This window comes from Oncorhynchus mykiss, chromosome 1 (genome assembly GCF_057628025.1).
Source record: "Oncorhynchus mykiss isolate SJ-2025 chromosome 1, ASM5762802v1, whole genome shotgun sequence".
Classification (NCBI taxonomy): domain Eukaryota; kingdom Metazoa; phylum Chordata; class Actinopteri; order Salmoniformes; family Salmonidae; genus Oncorhynchus; species Oncorhynchus mykiss.
The window spans coordinates 10209292-10236898 of NC_143022.1; the positions used below are offsets into that span (position 1 = coordinate 10209292).

At 42.3% G+C, this 27607-nt stretch overlaps 1 protein-coding gene across 1 annotated transcript; it reads right to left on the reverse strand.

The window, feature by feature from the left end:
* Positions 1-476: 476 nt before the first annotated feature.
* On the reverse strand, positions 477-27241 carry LOC110515169 (protein ANKUB1-like). The gene is made up of 8 exons (XM_090182731.1): positions 27218-27241; positions 26591-26734; positions 13579-14106; positions 13205-13290; positions 7834-8020; positions 2204-2414; positions 1946-2060; positions 477-1498 (listed from the first exon to the last, which is right to left on the reverse strand). The coding sequence occupies exons 1-8, from the start codon at positions 27239-27241 to the stop codon at positions 559-561; spliced, it is 2235 nt and encodes a 744-aa protein (XP_090038857.1). The 3' UTR covers positions 477-558.
* Positions 27242-27607: the final 366 nt, after the last annotated feature.

Below are 27607 nucleotides of genomic sequence, written 5' to 3' on the forward strand. Positions count from 1 at the left end.
CCCAAGTCATAAGACTGCTGAACAATTAATCAAATGGCCACCGGACAAGTTCAAATGTTTTATTATTTGTTACTTTAGTTTATTGGGTAAATATTCTCTTCAACTCTTCTTGAACTGCACTGTTTGTTAAGGGCCTGTAAGTAAAGTATTTCACGGAAAGATCTACACTTGTTGTATTCAGCGCATGTGACAAATAAAGTTTGAGTTGATTTGATTATGTACCTTCTAAGCATGATGGTTGGCTCATGATTTGTTTGTACTGAAATCTATTCAGGGAGGATAAGGGTATATCATAGGCAGTGATGTAGTGGTAAAACCATTGACTGGTAAATGCTGATTGCCGTTCAGGATTAAAGAAGTAACGCTCCCTCTACTTTCAATGCATCTTCCACAAAAGGTGGGTAAATGCTTGCACAAAATAAAATAAAAAGTGTGTAAACAGCTTTTACATGTGTTCCCCCCCCCCCCCCCACTGATTATAGGAGGCTTCTTCTGACAGTATTCACACCTTTCATAAGAAACCTCCAGAGAAATATTCATATTCACCGTAGCTGTCATTTAAACTTGGACTAACCTGGCCAAGGCCAAACAGTATATGGCGTTTTCTCTGGGTGTGCGGTCGCAGTGGAGAGAAAAGGCCTCCAGTGAGGTGGTGAGTATCTGGGCGGAGTTTGGCGAGGCAAACACAGGTCTGAGATTGGTGTCTCTGGAAATGGGCGGGAGCGGGACTCTGCTCCTCCATTGGTTGCTGTTCTGATCCCCACTCTCATCCTCCTCACATCCCTTCCCTCCACATCCCCTCTTCTTCTCTCTTTCATCACTCGTGGCCACAGGGTGTTGCTTCGGTAGTTGAAGAGGTTTATCCTGGGATGCCAGGGCGCGGAGCTGGCAGGTTACATGAGATGGGCAGTTGATGGGGGTCAAACTTTGAGAGGCTGTGGACATCACCCTGATACCCGCCTTGGCCTCACTCCTCCTGGGCTTGGAAGACATCTTGGGGAGGGTGAAGCCGTCCACCAGGACCGTGTCGCCCACCCTGGTCCTGAACGGAGCCCTGTTGAGGCCCATGCAGTGCCTGGATGCTGCCCTCCTCTGCCCCAGCCTCACCCAGCCCTTTATCTGGAGGTATGTCCGCATGGGCAGGGCCATACCTGGGAGGACCACCACAGAGCACAGCTTGGTGGCCAGGTGACTCACACACTCCCTGTGGCCGTACTGAAGGGCGATCCTCAGGGGGTCACGACCCTGGGGATCCTGACAGGCAAGGGTCAGAACGCTGCTGGCGATACAGAGTTTGAGGATGGTGAGCTGGCCGAGCTCGATGGAGGCGACAGCGGGACACTTGGCGACGTCGGGGTGGGCCGTCTGGTGGCACCACTCACGGTAAGGGTGAACCCCCACCGGCTCAATGACACGCACCCCCCTCTCCAGCAGCCAGCCGGCCAGGTCCAGGTGGCCCAGAGAAGCAGCGATGTAGAGTGCCACCCGGAGCTGGAACCTGGAATAATACAGAATCAATGTATTTATAACACGTTTCAAGTTTTTTTTGTCAAGTTCACAAGATACAGTGGGTTATAAAACAGTACAGTAAAATGCTTACTTGCAAGCTCTTTCCCACAATGCAGTATTAAATATCAGGGTAAGAGAAAAAACATATGAAGGAAAAAAACACGAGAATATAAGCTATATACAGGGTCAGTACTATCATTATAAGCTATATACAGGGTCAGTACTATCATTGTAAGCTAAATACAGGGTCAGTACCATTATTGTAAGCTATATACAGGGTCAGTACTATCATTGTAAGCTATATACAGGGTCAGTACTATCATTGTAAGCTATATACAGGGTCAGTACTATTATTGTAAGCTATATAAAGGTTCAGTACCATCACTGTTGATAGTAAGTCTATCATACAGTTCAGTGTGTAGATGTGTATTCTGACCTCATCACAGGTCTCTCCCTAGACAGGTGTCGTTGGACTGTCAGTCTGTGTCCCAGGAAGCAGCCTCTGAGGAACTCCGCCCACCCATCCCAGGTGTCCAACCGTAGAGTAGCCCCTGAGAGACAGAGACACATGCAGGTTGTCCTCCTGGTTTCCATGAACCAAGAATGTGTTCCATACAGTCCATTTGTCTCTGTGTTACATCCATAAGGTGTTGAGCCAGAGGACCATTGATCTACTGCACAAGGAAGGCCATACCCAGGTCAATGGCGTAGTCGTGCAGCCAGTTGCAGTCGTAGAGTTGCAGGCTGGTGGGAGAGCTCAGTCTGAAGGAGCTGACGGGAAGCCCACACTGCTGGGACACCAGGGTCATGAGCCTGGCCACAGACGTACTCAGGAGAAACACAGTGCCCAAGACTGAGAGGGTCTCCCCCGTCACGGCACTGAACACACGCACCACCGGCTCCCGCTGAAGTATAAGACCATGGACATTCAGTAAATTCACTTGTTTTACATAAATACCTATGTTGTGTTTATACACCGAGTAAACAAAACATTATGAACACCGGTTCTTTCCATGACAAAGACTGACCAGGTGAATCCAGGTGAAAGCTATGATCCCTTAATGATGTCACTTGTTAAATCCACTTCAGTGTAGATGAAGGGGAGCGGACAGGTTAAAGAAGGATTTTTAAGCCTTGAGACAATTGAGACATGGATTGTGTATGTGTGCCATTCAGAGGGTGAATGGGCAAGACAAAATATTTAAGTGCCTTTGAACGGGGTAGTAGGTGCCAGATGCACCGGTTTGTGTCAAGAACTGCAATGCTGCTGGGGTTTTTCACACTCAACAGTTTCCTGTGTGGTCCACCACCCAAAGAACATCCAGCCAACTTGGCACAACTGTTGGAAGCATTGGAGTCAACATGGGCCAGCATCCCTGTGGAACGCTTTCAAACACCTTGTAGAGTCCATGCCCCAACGAATTGAGGCTGTTCTGATGGCAAAAGGCGGGGTGCAACTCAATATTAGGAAGGTGTTTCTAATGTTTGGTACACTCAGTATATATAAGTTAGGAGTCATATAATTACAGGGTTAAGATGAACTGGCTCCTTTGCACTGCTCTTAGGTCTGGTTTGTGTTTTTACTGTTAATGGTAAAGGTTAGGATTTGGTGAGAGTATGCTGATCCTAGATCTGTGCCCAAGGGCAATTTCTATCCAGAGACAAATCAAAGGTCCATGCTATTTAAACTTATAATCTACCACCATCTCGTGGCTCAAACTTGTAACAACATTTTCTAATTCATGTGCTGTACTGAGTTTTGTTCTATCACATTGAACACTAATCTGGGTGCAGATTAAATTGTTAACAGAAATATTATGAATATGTATTTCAATGAACCCTAAGGGCCTCTTCTTCTCCTACTATACGGCCTGCTGTGCTCTACTGTACTCTGCTGTACTTTGCTGTACTCTGTCTGCTGTACTCTACTGTACTCTGCTGTGCTCTACTGTACTCTGCTGTACTCTGCTGTGCTCTACTGTACTCTGCTGTGCTCTACTGTACTATAAACCACTGGGTATACAGACTCTTCAGATACTGTTAGCGAACACCAGACTGAGGTCGAGGCGATTACATGGGGAAAAGGTTTATGACTGTACGGGTGTTTGGTACAAAGGCAACACTACATCGGGCCACATTTCAGCTCTATCCCAGGTCAACCATACAATACTATAGATTTCCACTCTAGTCAACCAGCAAGAAGGAGAGACAGACAGAAGGTCTGGCTTTGACTATGTCAATGATGGGATGTGTAAGTAAGGAGTAAGGAACACAAATAAACATTATTCTGATGGTTAAATTTGTACTTAGATACATAACCACTCTCCTCTGTTAGCAAATCTTCCACAGAACTTTGTGGAACAGAGTGAGTTCTGTCCCTGTCTGGCTCTGGACATGTACCCAGGGACCTCTGTACAACAACACTTCACACTCACGAAGCAGTGTTCTTACTAATCAATCACTCTACCATAACCATGGTCTCGGTATAAAGCAGTGTCCTTACTAACCAAATACTCTACCATGACCATGGTCTTGGGTGAGCAAGGGCAATATTACTTTAAGTCTCAAGCAGGGTGACCTCAACATACTATATATCGCCATACTATATACCACCACACTATACAGTGGGGCAAAAAGGTATTTAGTCAGCCACCAATTGTGCAAGTTCTCCCACTTAAAAAGATGAGAGAGGCCTGTAATTTTCATCATAGGTACACTTCAACTATGACAGACAAAATGAGAAAGAAAAAAAATCCAGAAAAATCACATTGTAGGATTTTTAATGAATTTATTTGCAAATTATGGTGGAAAATAAGTATTTGGTCACCTACAAACAAGCAAGATTTCTGGCTCTCACAGACCTGTAACTTCTTCTTTAAGAGGCTCCTCTGTCCTCCACTCGTTACCTGTATTAATGGCACCTGTTTGAATGAACTAAATCACCTAATCATACTATATATAACCATACTATATAATCATACTATATAACCATACTATATCACCATACTATATATTACCACACTCTATATCACCACACTCTATATCACCATACTATATATCACCATACTATATCACCATACTATATATCACCATAATATATATAATCATACTATATAACCATACTATATCACCATACTATATATTACCACACTCTATATCACCATACTATATATATAACCATACTATATAATCATACAATATAACCATACTATATAATCATACTATATCACCATACTATATATCACCATACTATATAACCATACTACATATCACCACGCTATATATCACCATACTATATAATCATACTATATAAACATACTATATCACCATACTATATATCACCATACTATATATCACCATACTATATATCACCACACTATATATCACCATAATACATATATAATCATACTATATTACCATACTATATATAACCATACTATATATAACCATACTATATATAATCATACTATATATCACCATGCTATATATCACCATACTATATATCACCACACTATATATCACCATGCTATATATCACCATACTATATATAACCATGCTATATATAACCATAATATATATAATCATACTATATAACCATACTATATAATCATACTATTTAACCATACTATATATAACCATACTATATATCACCATACTATATATCACCATAATACATATATAATCATACTATATAACACCATACTATATATAACCATACTATATATAACCATACTATATATCACCATACTATATATCACTATACTATATATTACCACACTATATATCACCATACTATATCACCATACTATATATCACCACACTATATATCACCATACTATATATCACCATACTATATATCACCATACTATATCACCATACTATATCACCATACTATATATTACCACACTATATATCACCATACTATATCACCATACTATATATCACCATACTATATATCACCATACTATATCACCATACTATATATCACCACACTATATATCACCATACTATATATCACCATACTATATATCACCATACTATATCACCATACTATATCACCATACTATATATTACCACACTATATATCACCATACTATATCACCATACTATATATCACCATACTATATCACCATACTATATCACCATACTATATATCACTATACTATATATTACCACACTATATATCACCATACTATATCACCATACTATATAATCATACTATATCACCATACTAAATATCACCATGCTATATATATAACCATACTTTATCACCATACTATATTACCATACTATATATTACCACACTATAAATCACCATACTATATATCACCATACTATATATAACCATAATATATATATAATCATACTATATAACCATACTATATAAGCATACTATATAATCATACTATATCACCATACTATATATTACCACACTATATATCACCACACTATATATCACCATTCTATAGATTACCATACTATATATAACCATGCTATATATAACCATAATATATATAATCATACTATATAACCATACTATATAATCATACAATTTAACCATACTATATAATCATACAATTTAACCATACTATATATTACCACACTATATATAACCATACTATATATAACCATACTATATATCACACTATACTATATATCACCACACTATATCACCATACTATATCACCATACTATATAATCATACTATATATCACCATACTATATATTACCATACTATATATTACCATTCTATATATCACCATACTATATATTACCATACTATATATTACCATTATATTTATCACCATACTATATATTACCATACTATATATCACCATTCTATATATCACCATACTATATATTACCATACTATATATCACCATACTATATATCACCATGCTATATATCACCATACTATATAACCATACTATATATCACCATGCTATATATCACCATACTATATAACCATACTATATCACCATACTATATCACCACACTATATCACCATACTATATAACCATACTATATCACCACACTATATCACCACACTATATAACCATACTATATAACCATACTATATCACCATACTATATCACCATACTATATATCACCATGCTATATATAACCATAATATATATAATCATACTATATCACCATACTATATCACCATACTATATAATCATACTATTTAACCATACTATATATCACCATACTATATATTACCACACTCTATATCACCATACTATATAATCATACTATATCACCATACTATATATTACCATTCTATATATCACCATGCTATATAATCATACTATATCACCATACTATATATTACCATTCTATATATCACCATACTATATAATCATACTATATCACCATACTATATATTACCATACTATATATCACCATGCTATATAATCATATCACCATACTATATAATCACACTATATCACCATACTATATCACCATACTATATATCACCATGCTATATATATAACCATACTATATAACCATACTATATAACCATACTATATCACCATACTATATCACCATACTATATATCACCATGCTATATATATAACCATACTATATAATCATACTATATAACCATACTATATAACCATATTATATAACCATACTATATCACCATACTATATCACCATACTATATCACCATACTATATATTACCACACTCTATATCACCATAATATATATAATCATACTATTTAACCATACTATATAACCATACTATTTATCACCACACTATATATCACCTTACTATATATAACCATAATATATATAATCATACTATATATATACTATTATAACCATACTATATAATCATACAATTTAACCATACTACATAATCATACAATATAACCATACTATATAATCATACTATATAACCATACTATATAATCATACTATATAACCATACTATATAATCATACTATATAACCATACTATATAATCATACTATATAATCATACTATATCACCATACTATATATTACCACAATATATATAATCATACTATTTAAACATACTATATATATCACCATACTATATAACCATACTATATCACCATACTATATATTACCACACTCTATATCACCATTACATATATAATCATACTATATAACCATACTATTTAACCATACTATATATCACCACACTATATATATATCACCATACTATATATTACCACACTATATCTGAAACACTTTATGTTAATGATAGTATGAAGCTGTTTCAAGCAATAGCCAGCTCACTTTGATATGCATTTTCAAGCACGGGTAGAAACAGCTAGGTGTTCGGCTGGTACCTTCAGCAGGCAGCAGATGGCACTGCTAGGGGTGATGCCAACGTCTGTCAGGACCCAGCTGTCCCGAAGGATGGCACCAGCATAGCTCAGCTCCAGGAAGTGCCTCACCTGCTTGTCGTCTGACAGCAGGAAGTAATCCTGCGAGTGTCCTATACAATCAGAGTGAGAGGGCTCAAAACTGATGGAGCTGTAATGGAGGGTGTCCCACACAATAATTGTAAAAGTGTCCAATTGTGTACAATTAAGAAATAAGGCGGTGTGGTCAATATATGGCCAATATACCACGGCAAAGGGCTGTTCTCCGCAACGCGGAGGTATATTGGCCATATACCACAAACCCATCATGTGACTTTTTTTTTTTTTCAATTTAGTTGTATCCAATTGGTAGTTACAGTCTTGTCCCATTGCTACAACTCCCATATGGATCTGCTGTTAGGAAATTGAGAAAAATCATTTCCACTTGGACCATCCACATTTTCAGCCATGAATTGGTGGATAAAGTGATAGCCCTTCAGGACAGCCACAGCACTCCACAGGTCTTAACATTGGAAGCAGCCAAAAGTGCTTCAGACTCCATTCTTTCAAGGCTGAAATGGGGAAAGGAACAATGTGCCATATCCAAGGAGCTCTCCTCTCAGCTTCTCCAGATATTTGCTGAAGAGACAGTGAAGTGCTTCCTGAGACAGTGGTCAGATGAGTATGAAAACATAAACTTTGATGTTTCAGTCCAGAACGATCCAAAGACTTCTACTTGCATGGTCATTCTTCAAATGATCACCAAAGCCACTGCTAAATGTTATTTTGAGTCCGCTACCAGCGTGGCCACCAGTGACATTGTAGAAGGCGTGTTTGATTTGGAAAGGGATACCATCAGCAGTACTGGAGAGCAGGTCCTCACCTTCAATACAAAGGTATAGTACACATACATCTTTCATAAATAACACTGCTGTTGACCTTTTATATGATTCTTTGTGTCATGGCATTGCACTGCTTCTTTGCAGTTGATATGCTGTACTTTAAGATATCGAAAACATTTCAGTTTGTTTTAATGTGCCTTTTCCTACCAACCAGGGTTCCAAGAAAGTTAGTAAGAACCTCTGTCCTCAAGAGTCTCTGGAGTACCAGCCTCAGAACATTTCCCCTACTGTGTACTTTACAGGTAAGCCCTGCTGCTGTTTAGACTGCTGCTCAGTCAAGACTGAGACATTATCCCTTTACCATTCCACTAATTCATTTGGAAAGACGTTGTACTCCTCTGAGTTGTTACCTATGACATACTGTACTGTGGGCTGGGTGGTAGCCTAGTGGGTTAAGAGGTTGGGCCAGTAACCGATTGGTTGCTGGTTCAGAATCCCTGAGTTCACGAGGCAAAATCTGTCAATGTGCTCTTGAGCAAGGCACTTAATCCTAATTGCTCCTTGTAAGTCTCTCTGGATAAGAGTGTCTGATAAATGAGTAAAAATGTAAATTGATGGCATGCTGGATGGTCTTTCGTTGCAGAGACGATGACAACATCTCATGGCTCCTTTTCTCCAGAGGGAATTTATGATATCGCATCGTCCTTCCCACTTGAAGAGAAGAGTCGCAAACCCTCCCTTTTCACCAGATTGTCTAGATCCATCACGAAAGGCTTTCTCAGCACATTCAAATCTTCAAGGAAAACCAAATTATTTAAATAAATTCCTCATTATAACAACGAGAGCATTCATTTGTTCAGATGAAAATCTAATCGTATTGGTCACATACGCCGAAAACAACTGTGAGATGCTTTATTACGAGCCCATTCCCAACAATGCAGAGTTAAAAATTAAGAAAATATTTTCTAAATAGTAACACAATAACAATAACAAGGCTATATACAAGGAGTACCAGTACCGAGTCAATGTGCATGGGTGCGAGGTAGTTGAGGTAATACAGTATGTACATGTAGGTAAGGGTAAAAGTGACTAGGCAATCAGGATAGATAATAAACACAGTAGCAGCAGCTAGTGTGAAAGTCGGTCAGTGTCACAGTGAATGTGTGGGTAGAGTGTAGTGAGTGTGCATCGAGCCAATTCAAGAGAGTCAGTGGAAAACAATTAGAAAAATACATCAATAACAAAGGGGGTCAATGCAAATAGTGCAGGTGGCCATTTAATTAACGTTCAGCAGTCTGATGGCTTGGGGGTAGAAGCTGTTCAGCAGTCTAATGGCTTGGGGGTAGAAGCTGTTCAGCAGTCTAATGGCTTGGGGGTAGAAGCTGTTCAGCAGTCTTATGGCTTGGGGGTAGAAGCTGTTCAGCAGTCTAATGACTTGGGGGTAGAAGCTGTTCAGCAGTCTAATGACTTGGGGGTAGAAGCTGTTCAGCAGTCTAATGAGTTGGGGGTGGAAGCTGTTCAGCAGTCTAATTAATGACTTGGGGGTAGAAGCTGTTCAGCAGTCTAATGACTTGGGGGTAGAAGCTGTTCAGCAGTCTAATGACTTGGGGGTAGAAGCTGTTCAGCAGTCTAATGACTTGAGGGTAAAAGCTGTTCAGCAGTCTAATGACTTGGGGGTAGAAGCTGTTCAGCAGTCTAATGACTTGGGGGTAGAAGCTGTTCAGCAGTCTAATGAGTTGGGGGTGGAAGCTGTTCAGCAGTCTAATGACTTGGGGGTAGAAGCTGTTCAGCAGTCTAATGACTTGGGGGTAGAAGCTGTTCAGCAGTCTAATGACTTGAGGGTGGAAGCTGTTCAGCAGTCTAATGACTTGGGGGTAGAAGCTGTTCAGCAGTCTAATGACTTGAGGGTAGAAGCTGTTCAGCAGTCTAATGACTTGGGGGTAGAAGCTGTTCAGCGGTCTAATGACTTGGGGGTAGAAGCTGTTCAGCAGTCTAATGAGTTGGGGGTGGAAGCTGTTCAGCAGTCTAATGACTTGGGGGTAGAAGCTGTTCAGCAGTCTAATGACTTGGGGGTAGAAGCTGTTCAGCAGTCTAATGACTTGAGGGTGGAAGCTGTTCAGCAGTCTAATGACTTGGAGGTAGAAGCTGTTCAGCAGTCTAATGACTTGGGGGTAGAAGCTGTTCAGCAGTCTAATGACTTGGGGGTAGAAGCTGTTCAGCAGTCTAATGACTTGGGGGTAGAAGCTGTTCAGCAGTCTAATGACTTGGGGGTAGAAGCTGTTAAGGAGGCTTTTGTCCCAGACTTTGTGCTCTCGTATCGCTTGCCGCGTGGTAGCAGAGTGAACAGTCTATGACTTTGGTGGTTCGAGCCTTTTACCAATCATTTACATACCACTTGCTTTATTTTTATTTGATTTGATGTCATATTGTAAACGTATGTATCTGTTTTGCTGAAAATTTTGATTTTGAAAACAATGAATGTCTACAAGTGCTTCATAAAACAGGTATATTTATTTAAGTATTTTCAAAAGACAGCAAATAGCCAATCAAGTATCAACATAAGTGTAATGAAAGACAGATTTAATTTTCAGTGAATAATTGTCTTGTCCAGTGAGCAACTCAATGACAGCGATTCAATGACATCATTAGATCACCTCCAAGAAGCATCTTCAACGTTCACCTGACAACCCATTGGATAAGACACATACACTAACCAAGTGTTTCTTACCTGTCAAGAAGGTTGAGATCAGAAGCTTCTTCAATACCCCAGAAATGGAAAGGCTTTGAGACAAAGACAATCAACTGTCCAGATAATGCACATACACTAACCCGGACGTTCTACTTGCCCCACTGAGTTACAGCAAAGTTATCATTTATGCATGGGTCCACGATCCACTCATAGCTCTCACAGCTATCTGACAGTTCTCAGAATACTAAGGAAGAAGTGTGTGATATTGGATTTGGTATCCTTCCCACTCCCAAGTGATTGGGAGTCCCATAGGGTGCCGCATAATTGGCCCAGCGTCGTCCGGGTTTGGCCATCATTGTAAATAAGAATTTGTTCTTAACTGACTTGTCTAGTGAAATAAAGGTTAAATAAAAATAAACTATTTAAGCTGTCTGCTATATTGCTGTGTAAATCCACACACTGCAGGGGAATGATGACACATGCTGTGCTAACACATCGTTACAGTAGTTGTCAGTTTTGTAACGTAAATAAAGAGTTTGTCAAATACTCTGTGAAATACAGTATGTATTTTCCCATAATGCCATTATTTCATGTCTTGTGGTATTTTTAGCATTTTTTCCCCCCCTTATGTATCAGGTGTATTATTTTGACACTGCAGTTTGACACACAATAGTTTTAAGGCAGCAGTGTTCATACAGTATTTTACATTGATTTCAACCACTATAGGTCTTCATCAGCAAGTGAGGATTTCTATGGATAAAAACTAGTGTTAAGTGTGGGGGGGGGTTGGAGCCTAAATTAGACCCATGTCAAACACTTACAATCACGTACAGTACAACCACATTCAGTACAATCACATAGTCACATTCAGTACAATCTAGTCTAATGGCTTGGGGGTCTAATGACCAGGATCCTGGTGTCTACCCAATGTGCTGAGCACTCCTCCTGGACAGAGTCCGCGCTACATTCAGCTGCTGCAACCATGGTCTCTGTGTGAAGGCACTGTTAGAGAGTCAATCAACCAGAACAAGGTTAGGAGACCAAATCTGTGTCCTAGCATTGTGAAATACTGTATATGTAATGGCCTCAATACATTAATGAAGTGCCCTTACATTCTATCCTCTCCCCATACTGAAACAACTTGTTAGGGTGAACCAATAAGACTGACACTATATACCTTCTAAGCATGATAGTTGGCTCATGATTTGTTTCAGGACTTGTTAGGGTAAACCTATAACAGCTTCTAACCCCAAGTCATAAGACTGCTGAACAATTAATCAAATGGCCACCGGACAAGTTCAACTGTTTTATTATTTGTTACTTTAGTTTATTGGGTAAATATTCTCTTAACTCTTCTTGAACTGCACTGTTTGTTAAGGGCTTGTAAGTAAAGTATTTCACGGAAAGATCTACACTTGTTGTATTCAGCGCATGTGACAAATAAAGTTTGATTTGATTTGATTTGACTATGTACCTTCTAAGCATGATGGTTGGCTCATGATTTGTTTGTACTGAAATCTATTCAGGGAGGATAAGGGTATATCATAGGCAGTGATGTAGTGGTAAAACCATTGACTGGTAAATGCTGATTGCCGTTCAGGATTAAAGAAGTAACGCTCCCTCTACTTTCAATGCATCTTCCACAAAAGGTGGGTAAATGCTTGAACAAAATAAAATAAAAAGTGTGTAAACAGCTTTTACATGTGTCCCCCCCCCCCCCCCACTGATTATAGGAGGCTTCTTCTGACAGTATTCACACCTTTCATAAGAAACCTCCAGAGAAATATTCATATTCACCGTAGCTGTCATTTAAACTTGGACTAACCTGGCCAAGGCCAAACAGTATATGGCGTTTTCTCTGGGTGTGCGGTCGCAGTGGAGAGAAAAGGCCTCCAGTGAGGTGGTGAGGATCTGGGCGGAGTTTGGCGAGGCAAACACAGGTCTGAGATTGGTGTCTCTGGAAATGGGCGGGAGCGGGACTCTGCTCCTCCATTGGTTGCTGTTCTGATCCCCACTCTCATCCTCCTCACATCCCTTCCCTCCACATCCCCTCTTCTTCTCTCTTTCATCCCTCGTGGCCACAGGGTGTTGCTTCGGTAGTTGAAGAGGTTTATCCTGGGATGCCAGGGCGCGGAGCGGGCAGGTTGCATGAGATGGGCAGTTGATGGGGGTCAAACGTCGAGAGGCTGTGGACATCACCCTGATACCTGCCTTGGCCTCACTCCTCCTGGGCTTGGAGGACATCTTGGGGAGGGTGAAGCCGTCCACCAGGACCGTGTCGCCCACCCTGGTCCTGAACGGAGCCCTGTTGAGGCCCATGTAGTGCCTGGATGCTGCCCTCCTCTGCCCCAGCCTCACCCAGCCCTTTATCTGGAGGTATGTCCGCATGGGCAGGGCCATACCTGGGAGGACCACCACAGAGCACAGCTTGGTGGCCAGGTGACTCACACGCTCCCTGTGGCCGTACTGAAGGGCGATCCTCAGGGGATCCTGACAGGCAAGGGTCAGAACGCTGCTGGCGATACAGAGTTTGAGGATGGTGAGCTGGCCTCGCTCGATGGAGGCGACAGCGGGACACTTGGCGACGTCGGGGTGGGCCGTCTGGTGGCACCACTCACGGTAAGGGTGAACCCCCACCGGCTCAATGACACGCACCCCCCTCTCCAGCAGCCAGCCGGCCAGGTCCAGGTGGCCCAGAGAAGCAGCGATGTAGAGTGCCACCCGGAGCTGGAACCTGGAATAATACAGAATCAATGTATTTATAACACGTTTCAAGTTTTTTTTGTCAAGTTCACAAGATACAGTGGGTTATAAAACAGTACAGTAAAATGCTTACTTGCAAGCTCTTTCCCACAATGCAGTATCAAATATCAGGGTAAGAGAAAAAACATATGAAGGAAAAAAACACGAGAATATAAGCTATATACAGGGTCAGTACTATCATTATAAGCTATAATACTATCATTGTAAGCTAAATACAGGGTCAGTACCATTATTGTAAGCTATATACAGGGTCAGTACTATCATTGTAAGCTATATACAGGGTCAGTACTATCATTGTAAGCTATATACAGGGTCAGTACTATCATTGTAAGCTATATAAAGGTTCAGTACCATCACTGTTGATAGTAAGTCTATCATACAGTTCAGTGTGTAGATGTGTATTCTGACCTCATCACAGGTCTCTCCCTAGACAGGTGTCGTTGGACGGTCAGTCTGTGTCCCAGGAAGCAGCCTCTGAGGAACTCCGCCCACCCATCCCAGGTGTCCAACCGTAGAGTAGCCCCTGGGAGACAGAGACACATGCAGGTTGTCCTCCTGGTTTCCATGAACCAAGAATGTGTTCCATACAGTCCATTTGTCTCTATGTTACATCCATAAGGTGTTGAGCCAGAGGACCATTGATCTACTGCACAAGGAAGGCCATACCCAGGTCAATGGCGTGGTACACTCAGTATATATAAGTTAGGAGTCATATAATTACAGGGGTAAGATGAAGTGGCTCCTTTGCACTGATCTTAGGTCTGGTTTGTGTTTTTACTGCTAATGGTAAAGGTTAGGATTTGGTGAGAGTAAACTGATCCTAGATCTGTGCCCAAGGGTCATTTCTATCCAGAGACAAATCAAAGGTCCATGCTATTTAAATTTATAATCTACCACCATCTCGTGGCTCAAATTTGTAACAACATTTTCTAATTCATGTGCTGTACTGAGTTTTGTTCTATCACATTGAACACTAATCTGGGTGCAGATTAAATTAAACACTAATCTGGGTGAAAATTAAATTGAAGACTAATCTGGGTGCTGATTAAATTGTTAACTGAAATATTATGAATATCAAATCAAATCAAATGTATTTATATAGCCCTTCGTACATCAGCTGATATCTCAAAGTGCTGTACAGAAACCCAGCGTAAAACCCCAAACAGCAAGCAATGCAGGTGTAGAAGCATGGTGGCTAGGAAAAACTCCCTAGAAAGGCCAAAACCTAGGAAGAAACCTAGAGAGGAACCAGGCTATGTGGGGTGGCCAGTCCTCTTCCTCTTTATGAACATTTGAACATTTGATTTGAACATCAAGATGTTCAAATGTTCATAAATTACCAGCATGGTCGAATAATAATAAGGCAGAATAGTTGAAACTGGAGCAGCAGCACAGTCAGGTGGACTGGGGACAGCAAGGAGTCATCATGTCAGGTATTCCTGGGGCATGGTCCTAGGGCTCAGGTCCTCCGAGAGAGAGAAAGAAAGAGAGAATTAGAGAGAGCATATGTGGGATGGCCAGTCCTCTTCTGGCTGTGCCGGGTGGAGATTATAACAGAACATGGCCAAGATGTTCAAATGTTCATAAATGACCAGCATGGTCGAATAATAATAAGGCAGAACAGTTGAAACTGGAGCAGCAGCACGGCCAGGTGGACTAGGGACATCAAGGAGTCATCATGTCAGGTAGTCCTGGGGCATGGTCCTAGGGCTCAGGTCCTCCGAGAGAGAGAAAGAGAGAAGGAGAGAATTAGAGAACGCACACTTAGATTCACACAGGACACTGAATAGGACAGGAGAAGTACTCCAGATATAACAAACTGACCCTAGCCCCCCGACACAGAAACTACTGCAGCATAAATACTGGAGGCTGAGACAGGAGGGGTCAGGAGACACTGTGGCCCATTCCGAGGACACCCCCGGACAGGGCCAAACAGGAAGGATATAACCCCACCCACGTTGCCAAAGCACAGCCCCCACACCACTAGAGGGATATCTTCAACCACCAACTTACCATCCTGAGACAAGGCTGAGTATAGCCCACAAAGACCTCCGCCACGGCACAACCCAAGGGGGGGGGGGGGGGGGCGCCAACCCAGACAGGATGACCACATCAGTGACTCAACCCACTCAGGTGACGCACCCCCTCCAGGGACGGCATGAGAGAGCCCCAGTAAAGCCAGTGACTCAGCCCCTGTAATAGGGTTAGAGGCAGAGAATCCCAGTGGAAAGAGGGGAACCGGCCAGGCAGAGACAGCAAGGGCGGTTCGTTGCTCCAGAGCCTTTCCGTTCACCCTCCCACTCCTGGGCCAGACTACACTCAATCATATGACCCACTGAAGAGATGAGTCTTCAGTAGAGACTTAAAGGTTGAGACCGAGTTTGCGTCTCTGACATGGGTAGGCAGACCGTTCCATAAAAATGGAGCTCTATAGGAGAAAGCCCTGCCTCCAGCTGTTTGCTTAAAAATTCTAGGGACAATTAGGAGGCCTGCGTCTTGTGACCGTAGCGTACGTGTAGGTATGTACGGCAGGACCAAATCAGAGAGATAGGTAGGAGCAAGCCCATGTAATGCTTTGTAGGTTAGCAGTAAAACCTTGAAATCAGCCCTTGCTTTGACAGGAAGCCAGTGTAGAGAGGCTAGCACTGGAGTAATATGATCACATTTTTTTTTTTTTTTTGGTTCTAGTCAGGATTCTAGCAGCCGTATTTAGCACTAACTGAAGTTTATTTAGTGCTTTATCCGGGTAGCCGGAAAGTAGAGCATTGCAGTAGTCTAACCTAGAAGTGACAAAAGCATGGATTAATTTTTCTGCATCATTTTTGGACAGAAAGTTTCTGATTTTTGCAATGTTACGTAGATGGAAAAAAGCTGTCCTTGAAATGGTCTTGATATGTTCTTCAAAAGAGAGATCAGGGTCCAGAGTAACGCCGAGGTCCTTCACAGTTTTATTTGAGACGACTGTACAACCATTAAGATTAATTGTCAGATTCAACAGAAGATCTCTTTGTTTCTTGGGACCTAGAACAAGTATCTCTGTTTTGTCCGAGTTTAAAAGTAGAAAGTTTGCAGCCATCCACTTCCTTATGTCTGAAACACATTCTTCTAGCAAGGGCAATTTTGGGGCTTCACCATGTTTAATTGAAATGTACAGCTGTGTGTCATCCGCATAGCAGTGAAAGTTAACATTATGTTTTCGAATAACATCCCCAAGAGGTAAAATATATAGTGAAAACAATAGTGGTCCTAAAACGGAACCTTGAGGAACACCGACATTTACAGTTGATTTGTCAGAGGACAAACCATTCACAGAGACAAACTGATATCTTTCCGACAGATAAGATCTAAACCAGGCCAGAACTTGTCCGTGTAGACCAATTTGGGTTTCCAATCTCTCCAAAAGAATGTGGTGATCGATGGTATCAAAAGCAGCACTAAGGTCTAGGAGCACGAGGACAGATGCAGAGCCTCGGTCCGATGCCATTAAAATGTCATTTACCACCTTCACAAGTGCCGTCTCAGTGCTATGATGGAGTCTAAAACCAGACTGAAGCATTTCGTATACATTGTTTGTCTTCAGGAAGGCAGTGAGTTGTTGCGCAACAGCCTTTTCTAAAATGTTTGAGAGGAATGGAAGATTCGATATAGGCCGATAGTTTTTTATATTTTCTGGGTCAAGAATATATAAATATATGAATATGTATTTCAATGAACCCAAAGGGCCTCTTCTTCTCCTACTATACGGCCTGCTGTGCTCTACTGTACTCTGCTGTACTCTGCTGTACTCTGCTGTGCTCTGTCTGCTGTACTCTGCTGTGCTCTACTGTACTCTACTGCACTCTGTCTGCTGTACTCTGCTGTGCTCTACTGTACTCTACTGTACTCTGTCTGCTGTACTCTGCTGTGCTCTACTGTACTCTGCTGTACTCTGTCTGCTGTACTCTGCTGTGCTCTACTGTACTCTACTGTACTCTGTCTGCTGTACTCTGCTGTGCTCTACTGTACTCTGCTGTACTCTGTCTGCTGTACTCTGCTGCACAAGGAAGGCCATACCCAGGTCAATGGCGTGGTACACTCAGTATATATAAGTTAGGAGTCATATAATTACAGGGGTAAGATGAAGTGGCTCCTTTGCACTGATCTTAGGTCTGGTTTGTGTTTTTACTGCTAATGGTAAAGGTTAGGATTTGGTGAGAGTAAACTGATCCTAGATCTGTGCCCAAGGGTCATTTCTATCCAGAGACAAATCAAAGGTCCATGCTATTTAAATTTATAATCTACCACCATCTCGTGGCTCAAATTTGTAACAACATTTTCTAATTCATGTGCTGTACTGAGTTTTGTTCTATCACATTGAACACTAATCTGGGTGCAGATTAAATTAAACACTAATCTGGGTGAAAATTAAATTGAAGACTAATCTGGGTGCTGATTAAATTGTTAACTGAAATATTATGAATATCAAATCAAATCAAATCAAATGTATTTATATAGCCCTTCGTACATCAGCTGATATCTCAAAGTGCTGTACAGAAACCCAGCGTAAAACCCCAAACAGCAAGCAATGCAGGTGTAGAAGCACGGTGGCTAGGAAAAACTCCCTAGAAAGGCCAAAACCTAGGAAGAAACCTAGAGAGGAACCAGGCTATGTGGGGTGGCCAGTCCTCTTCTGGCTGTGCCGGGTGGAGATTATAACAAAACATGGTCAAGATGTTCAAATGTTCATAAATGACCAGCATGGTCGAATAATAATAAGGCAGAATAGTTGAAACTGGAGCAGCAGCACAGTCAGGTGGACTGGGGACAGCAAGGAGTCATCATGTCAGGTATTCCTGGGGCATGGTCCTAGGGCTCAGGTCCTCCGAGAGAGAGAAAGAAAGAGAGAATTAGAGAGAGCATATGTGGGATGGCCAGTCCTCTTCTGGCTGTGCCGGGTGGAGATTATAACAGAACATGGCCAAGATGTTCAAATGTTCATAAATGACCAGCATGGTCGAATAATAATAAGGCAGAACAGTTGAAACTGGAGCAGCAGCACGGCCAGGTGGACTAGGGACATCAAGGAGTCATCATGTCAGGTAGTCCTGGGGCATGGTCCTAGGGCTCAGGTCCTCCGAGAGAGAGAAAGAGAGAAGGAGAGAATTAGAGAACGCACACTTAGATTCACACAGGACACTGAATAGGACAGGAGAAGTACTCCAGATATAACAAACTGACCCTAGCCCCCCGACACAGAAACTACTGCAGCATAAATACTGGAGGCTGAGACAGGAGGGGTCAGGAGACACTGTGGCCCATTCCGAGGACACCCCCGGACAGGGCCAAACAGGAAGGATATAACCCCACCCACGTTGCCAAAGCACAGCCCCCACACCACTAGAGGGATATCTTCAACCACCAACTTACCATCCTGAGACAAGGCTGAGTATAGCCCACAAAGACCTCCGCCACGGCACAACCCAAGGGGGGGGGGGGGGGCGCCAACCCAGACAGGATGACCACATCAGTGACTCAACCCACTCAGGTGACGCACCCCCTCCAGGGACGGCATGAGAGAGCCCCAGTAAAGCCAGTGACTCAGCCCCTGTAATAGGGTTAGAGGCAGAGAATCCCAGTGGAAAGAGGGGAACCGGCCAGGCAGAGACAGCAAGGGCGGTTCGTTGCTCCAGAGCCTTTCCGTTCACCCTCCCACTCCTGGGCCAGACTACACTCAATCATATGACCCACTGAAGAGATGAGTCTTCAGTAGAGACTTAAAGGTTGAGACCGAGTTTGCGTCTCTGACATGGGTAGGCAGACCGTTCCATAAAAATGGAGCTCTATAGGAGAAAGCCCTGCCTCCAGCTGTTTGCTTAAAATTTCTAGGGACAATTAGGAGGCCTGCGTCTTGTGACCGTAGCGTACGTGTAGGTATGTACGGCAGGACCAAATCAGAGAGATAGGTAGGAGCAAGCCCATGTAATGCTTTGTAGGTTAGCAGTAAAACCTTGAAATCAGCCCTTGCTTTGACAGGAAGCCAGTGTAGAGAGGCTAGCACTGGAGTAATATGATCACATTTTTTTTTTTTTTTGGTTCTAGTCAGGATTCTAGCAGCCGTATTTAGCACTAACTGAAGTTTATTTAGTGCTTTATCCGGGTAGCCGGAAAGTAGAGCATTGCAGTAGTCTAACCTAGAAGTGACAAAAGCATGGATTAATTTTTCTGCATCATTTTTGGACAGAAAGTTTCTGATTTTTGCAATGTTACGTAGATGGAAAAAAGCTGTCCTTGAAATGGTCTTGATATGTTCTTCAAAAGAGAGATCAGGGTCCAGAGTAACGCCGAGGTCCTTCACAGTTTTATTTGAGACGACTGTACAACCATTAAGATTAATTGTCAGATTCAACAGAAGATCTCTTTGTTTCTTGGGACCTAGAACAAGTATCTCTGTTTTGTCCGAGTTTAAAAGTAGAAAGTTTGCAGCCATCCACTTCCTTATGTCTGAAACACATTCTTCTAGCAAGGGCAATTTTGGGGCTTCACCATGTTTAATTGAAATGTACAGCTGTGTGTCATCCGCATAGCAGTGAAAGTTAACATTATGTTTTCGAATAACATCCCCAAGAGGTAAAATATATAGTGAAAACAATAGTGGTCCTAAAACGGAACCTTGAGGAACACCGACATTTACAGTTGATTTGTCAGAGGACAAACCATTCACAGAGACAAACTGATATCTTTCCGACAGATAAGATCTAAACCAGGCCAGAACTTGTCCGTGTAGACCAATTTGGGTTTCCAATCTCTCCAAAAGAATGTGGTGATCGATGGTATCAAAAGCAGCACTAAGGTCTAGGAGCACGAGGACAGATGCAGAGCCTCGGTCCGATGCCATTAAAATGTCATTTACCACCTTCACAAGTACCGTCTCAGTGCTATGATGGAGTCTAAAACCAGACTGAAGCATTTCGTATACATTGTTTGTCTTCAGGAAGGCAGTGAGTTGTTGCGCAACAGCCTTTTCTAAAATGTTTGAGAGGAATGGAAGATTCGATATAGGCCGATAGTTTTTTATATTTTCTGGGTCAAGAATATATAAATATATGAATATGTATTTCAATGAACCCAAAGGGCCTCTTCTTCTCCTACTATACGGCCTGCTGTGCTCTACTGTACTCTGCTGTACTCTGCTGTACTCTGCTGTGCTCTGTCTGCTGTACTCTGCTGTGCTCTACTGTACTCTACTGCACTCTGTCTGCTGTACTCTGCTGTGCTCTACTGTACTCTACTGTACTCTGTCTGCTGTACTCTGCTGTGCTCTACTGTACTCTGCTGTACTCTGTCTGCTGTACTCTGCTGTGCTCTACTGTACTCTACTGTACTCTGTCTGCTGTACTCTGCTGTGCTCTACTGTACTCTGCTGTACTCTGTCTGCTGTACTCTGCTGCACAAGGAAGGCCATACCCAGGTCAATGGCGTGGTACACTCAGTATATATAAGTTAGGAGTCATATAATTACAGGGGTAAGATGAAGTGGCTCCTTTGCACTGATCTTAGGTCTGGTTTGTGTTTTTACTGCTAATGGTAAAGGTTAGGATTTGGTGAGAGTAAACTGATCCTAGATCTGTGCCCAAGGGTCATTTCTATCCAGAGACAAATCAAAGGTCCATGCTATTTAAATTTATAATCTACCACCATCTCGTGGCTCAAATTTGTAACAACATTTTCTAATTCATGTGCTGTACTGAGTTTTGTTCGATCACATTGAACACTAATCTGGGTGCAGATTAAATTAAACACTAATCTGGGTGAAAATTAAATTGAAGACTAATCTGGGTGCTGATTAAATTGTTAACTGAAATATTATGAATATCAAATCAAATCAAATCAAATGTATTTATATAGCCCTTCGTACATCAGCTGATATCTCAAAGTGCTGTACAGAAACCCAGCGTAAAACCCCAAACAGCAAGCAATGCAGGTGTAGAAGCACGGTGGCTAGGAAAAACTCCCTAGAAAGGCCAAAACCTAGGAAGAAACCTAGAGAGGAACCAGGCTATGTGGGGTGGCCAGTCCTCTTCTGGCTGTGCCGGGTGGAGATTATAACAAAACATGGTCAAGATGTTCAAATGTTCATAAATGACCAGCATGGTCGAATAATAATAAGGCAGAATAGTTGAAACTGGAGCAGCAGCACAGTCAGGTGGACTGGGGACAGCAAGGAGTCATCATGTCAGGTATTCCTGGGGCATGGTCCTAGGGCTCAGGTCCTCCGAGAGAGAGAAAGAAAGAGAGAATTAGAGAGAGCATATGTGGGATGGCCAGTCCTCTTCTGGCTGTGCCGGGTGGAGATTATAACAGAACATGGCCAAGATGTTCAAATGTTCATAAATGACCAGCATGGTCGAATAATAATAAGGCAGAACAGTTGAAACTGGAGCAGCAGCACGGCCAGGTGGACTAGGGACATCAAGGAGTCATCATGTCAGGTAGTCCTGGGGCATGGTCCTAGGGCTCAGGTCCTCCGAGAGAGAGAAAGAGAGAAGGAGAGAATTAGAGAACGCACACTTAGATTCACACAGGACACTGAATAGGACAGGAGAAGTACTCCAGATATAACAAACTGACCCTAGCCCCCCGACACAGAAACTACTGCAGCATAAATACTGGAGGCTGAGACAGGAGGGGTCAGGAGACACTGTGGCCCATTCCGAGGACACCCCCGGACAGGGCCAAACAGGAAGGATATAACCCCACCCACGTTGCCAAAGCACAGCCCCCACACCACTAGAGGGATATCTTCAACCACCAACTTACCATCCTGAGACAAGGCTGAGTATAGCCCACAAAGACCTCCGCCACGGCACAACCCAAGGGGGGGGGGGGGGCGCCAACCCAGACAGGATGACCACATCAGTGACTCAACCCACTCAGGTGACGCACCCCCTCCAGGGACGGCATGAGAGAGCCCCAGTAAAGCCAGTGACTCAGCCCCTGTAATAGGGTTAGAGGCAGAGAATCCCAGTGGAAAGAGGGGAACCGGCCAGGCAGAGACAGCAAGGGCGGTTCGTTGCTCCAGAGCCTTTCCGTTCACCCTCCCACTCCTGGGCCAGACTACACTCAATCATATGACCCACTGAAGAGATGAGTCTTCAGTAGAGACTTAAAGGTTGAGACCGAGTTTGCGTCTCTGACATGGGTAGGCAGACCGTTCCATAAAAATGGAGCTCTATAGGAGAAAGCCCTGCCTCCAGCTGTTTGCTTAAAAATTCTAGGGACAATTAGGAGGCCTGCGTCTTGTGACCGTAGCGTACGTGTAGGTATGTACGGCAGGACCAAATCAGAGAGATAGGTAGGAGCAAGCCCATGTAATGCTTTGTAGGTTAGCAGTAAAACCTTGAAATCAGCCCTTGCTTTGACAGGAAGCCAGTGTAGAGAGGCTAGCACTGGAGTAATATGATCACATTTTTTTTTTTTTTTGGTTCTAGTCAGGATTCTAGCAGCCGTATTTAGCACTAACTGAAGTTTATTTAGTGCTTTATCCGGGTAGCCGGAAAGTAGAGCATTGCAGTAGTCTAACCTAGAAGTGACAAAAGCATGGATTAATTTTTCTGCATCATTTTTGGACAGAAAGTTTCTGATTTTTGCAATGTTACGTAGATGGAAAAAAGCTGTCCTTGAAATGGTCTTGATATGTTCTTCAAAAGAGAGATCAGGGTCCAGAGTAACGCCGAGGTCCTTCACAGTTTTATTTGAGACGACTGTACAACCATTAAGATTAATTGTCAGATTCAACAGAAGATCTCTTTGTTTCTTGGGACCTAGAACAAGTATCTCTGTTTTGTCCGAGTTTAAAAGTAGAAAGTTTGCAGCCATCCACTTCCTTATGTCTGAAACACATTCTTCTAGCAAGGGCAATTTTGGGGCTTCACCATGTTTAATTGAAATGTACAGCTGTGTGTCATCCGCATAGCAGTGAAAGTTAACATTATGTTTTCGAATAACATCCCCAAGAGGTAAAATATATAGTGAAAACAATAGTGGTCCTAAAACGGAACCTTGAGGAACACCGACATTTACAGTTGATTTGTCAGAGGACAAACCATTCACAGAGACAAACTGATATCTTTCCGACAGATAAGATCTAAACCAGGCCAGAACTTGTCCGTGTAGACCAATTTGGGTTTCCAATCTCTCCAAAAGAATGTGGTGATCGATGGTATCAAAAGCAGCACTAAGGTCTAGGAGCACGAGGACAGATGCAGCGCCTCGGTCCGATGCCATTAAAATGTCATTTACCACCTTCACAAGTGCCGTCTCAGTGCTATGATGGAGTCTAAAACCAGACTGAAGCATTTCGTATACATTGTTTGTCTTCAGGAAGGCAGTGAGTTGTTGCGCAACAGCCTTTTCTAAAATGTTTGAGAGGAATGGAAGATTCGATATAGGCCGATAGTTTTTTATATTTTCTGGGTCAAGAATATATAAATATATGAATATGTATTTCAATGAACCCAAAGGGCCTCTTCTTCTCCTACTATACGGCCTGCTGTGCTCTACTGTACTCTGCTGTACTCTGCTGTACTCTGCTGTGCTCTGTCTGCTGTACTCTGCTGTGCTCTACTGTACTCTACTGCACTCTGTCTGCTGTACTCTGCTGTGCTCTACTGTACTCTACTGTACTCTGTCTGCTGTACTCTGCTGTGCTCTACTGTACTCTGCTGTACTCTGTCTGCTGTACTCTGCTGTACTCTGCTGTGCTCTACTGTACTCTACTGTACTCTGCTGTGCTCTACTGTACTCTACTGTAGTCTGCTGTGCTCTACTGTACTCTACTGTACTCTGCTGTACTCTGTCTGCTGTACTTTACTGTAGTCTGCTGTGCTCTACTGTACTCTACTGTACTCTGCTGTACTCTGTCTGCTGTACTTTACTGTACTCTGCTGTGCTCTACTGTAGTCTGCTGTGCTCTACTGTAGTCTGCTGTACTCTGCTGTGCTCTACTGTACTATACACCACTGGGTATACAGACTCTTCAGATACTGTTAGCGAACACCAGACTGAGGTCGAGGCGATTACATGGGGAAAAGGTTTATGACTGTAAGGGTGTTTGGTACAAAGGCAACACTACATCGGGCCACATTTCAGCTCTATCCCAGGTCAACCATACAATACTATAGATTTCCACTCTAGTCAACCAGCAAGAAGGAGAGACAGACAGAAGGTCTGGCTTTGACTATGTCAATGATGGGATGTGTAAGTAAGGAGTAAGGAACACAAATAAACATTATTCTGATGGTTAAATTTGTACTTAGATACATAACCACTCTCCTCTGTTAGCAAATCTTCCACAGAACTTTGTGGAACAGAGTGAGTTCTGTCCCTGTCTGGCTCTGGACATGTACCCAGGGACCTCTGTACAACAACACTTCACACTCACGAAGCAGTGTTCTTACTAATCAATCACTCTACCATAACCATGGTCTCGGTATAAAGCAGTGTCCTTACTAACCAAATACTCTACCATGACCATGGTCTTGGGTGAGCAAGGGCAATATTACTTTAAGTCTCAAGCAGGGTGACCTCAACATACTATATATCGCCATACTATATACCACCACACTATACAGTGGGGCAAAAAGGTATTTAGTCAGCCACCAATTGTGCAAGTTCTCCCACTTAAAAAGATGAGAGAGGCCTGTAATTTTCATCATAGGTACACTTCAACTATGACAGACAAAATGAGAAAGAAAAAAAATCCAGAAAAATCACATTGTAGGATTTTTAATGAATTTATTTGCAAATTATGGTGGAAAATAAGTATTTGGTCACCTACAAACAAGCAACATTTCTGGCTCTCACAGACCTGTAACTTCTTCTTTAAGAGGCTCCTCTGTCCTCCACTCGTTACCTGTATTAATGGCACCTGTTTGAATGAACTAAATCACCTAATCATACCTAATCATACTATATAATCATACTATATAATCATACTATATAACCATACTATATATTACCACACTCTATATCACCATAATATATATAATCATACTATATAACCATACTATATAACCATACTATATATTACCACACTCTATATCACCATAATATATATAATCATACTATATAACCATACTATTTAACCATACTATATAACCATACTATATATTACCACACTCTATATCACCATAATATATATAATCATACTATATAACCATACTATTTAACCATACTATATAACCATACTATATATTACCACACTCTATATCACCATAATATATATAATCATACTATATAACCATACTATTTAACCATACTATATAACCAATACTATATATTACCACACTATATATTACCACACTAAACACTTTATGCTAATGATAGTATGAAGCTGTTTCAAGCAATAGCCAGCTCACTTTGATATGCATTTTCAAGCACGGGTAGAAACAGCTAGGTGTTCGGCTGGTACCTTCAGCAGGCAGCAGATGGCACTGCTAGGGGTGATGCCAACGTCTGTCAGGACCCAGCTGTCCCGAAGGATGGCACCAGCATAGCTCAGCTCCAGGAAGTGCCTCACCTGCTTGTCGTCTGACAGTTGCACGTGGAAGTAATCCTGCCAGAGGAAGAAGATTGGAAACACAAGGAGCCGTAATTGAGTGTCCCATACAATCAGAGTGAGAGGGCTCAGCACTGATGGAGCCGTAATGGAGGGTGTCCCACACAGACACCCATTATGGAGGGTGTTCCACCCAGGCAGATGTCAATGTTTACCATACAATAATTGTAAAAGTGTCCAAATGTGTACAATTAAGAAATAAGGCCCAAGGAGGTGTGGTATATGGCCAATATACCACGGCCAAGGGCTGTTCTTAGGCACAACGCAACGTGGAGGTATATTGGCCATATACCACAAACCCCCAAGGTGACTTCTTTTTTTTTCTTCTCCAATTTAGTGGTATCCAATTGGTAGTTACAGTCTTGTCCCATTGCTACAACTCCCATATGGACTTGGGAGAGGCGAGAGCCAAGAGCCGTGCGTCCTCCGAAACACAACCCAGCCAAGCCACACTGCTTCATGACACCATGCCCGCTTAACCTGGAAGCCAGCCGTGTCGACCATGTCAGCGGGCACTGCTGCGTGCACTGCGCCTGGCCCGCCACAGGAGTCACTAGTGCGTGATGGGACAATGTTGACAAAGCACTGCTGGCGTGGCTGTCTCCTACTGTAAGTACTATCGCCCTATCACATGTCTCCTACTGTAAGTACTATCGCCCCATCACATGTCTCCTACTGTAAGTACTATCGCCCCATCACACGTCTCCTACTGTAAGTACTATCGCCCCATCACATAACCATGTCTCCTACTGTAAGTACTATCGCCCCATCACATGTCTCCTACTGTAAGTACTATCGCCCCATCACATAACCATATCTCCTACTGTAGGTACTATCACCCCATCACATAACCATGTCTCCTACTGTAAG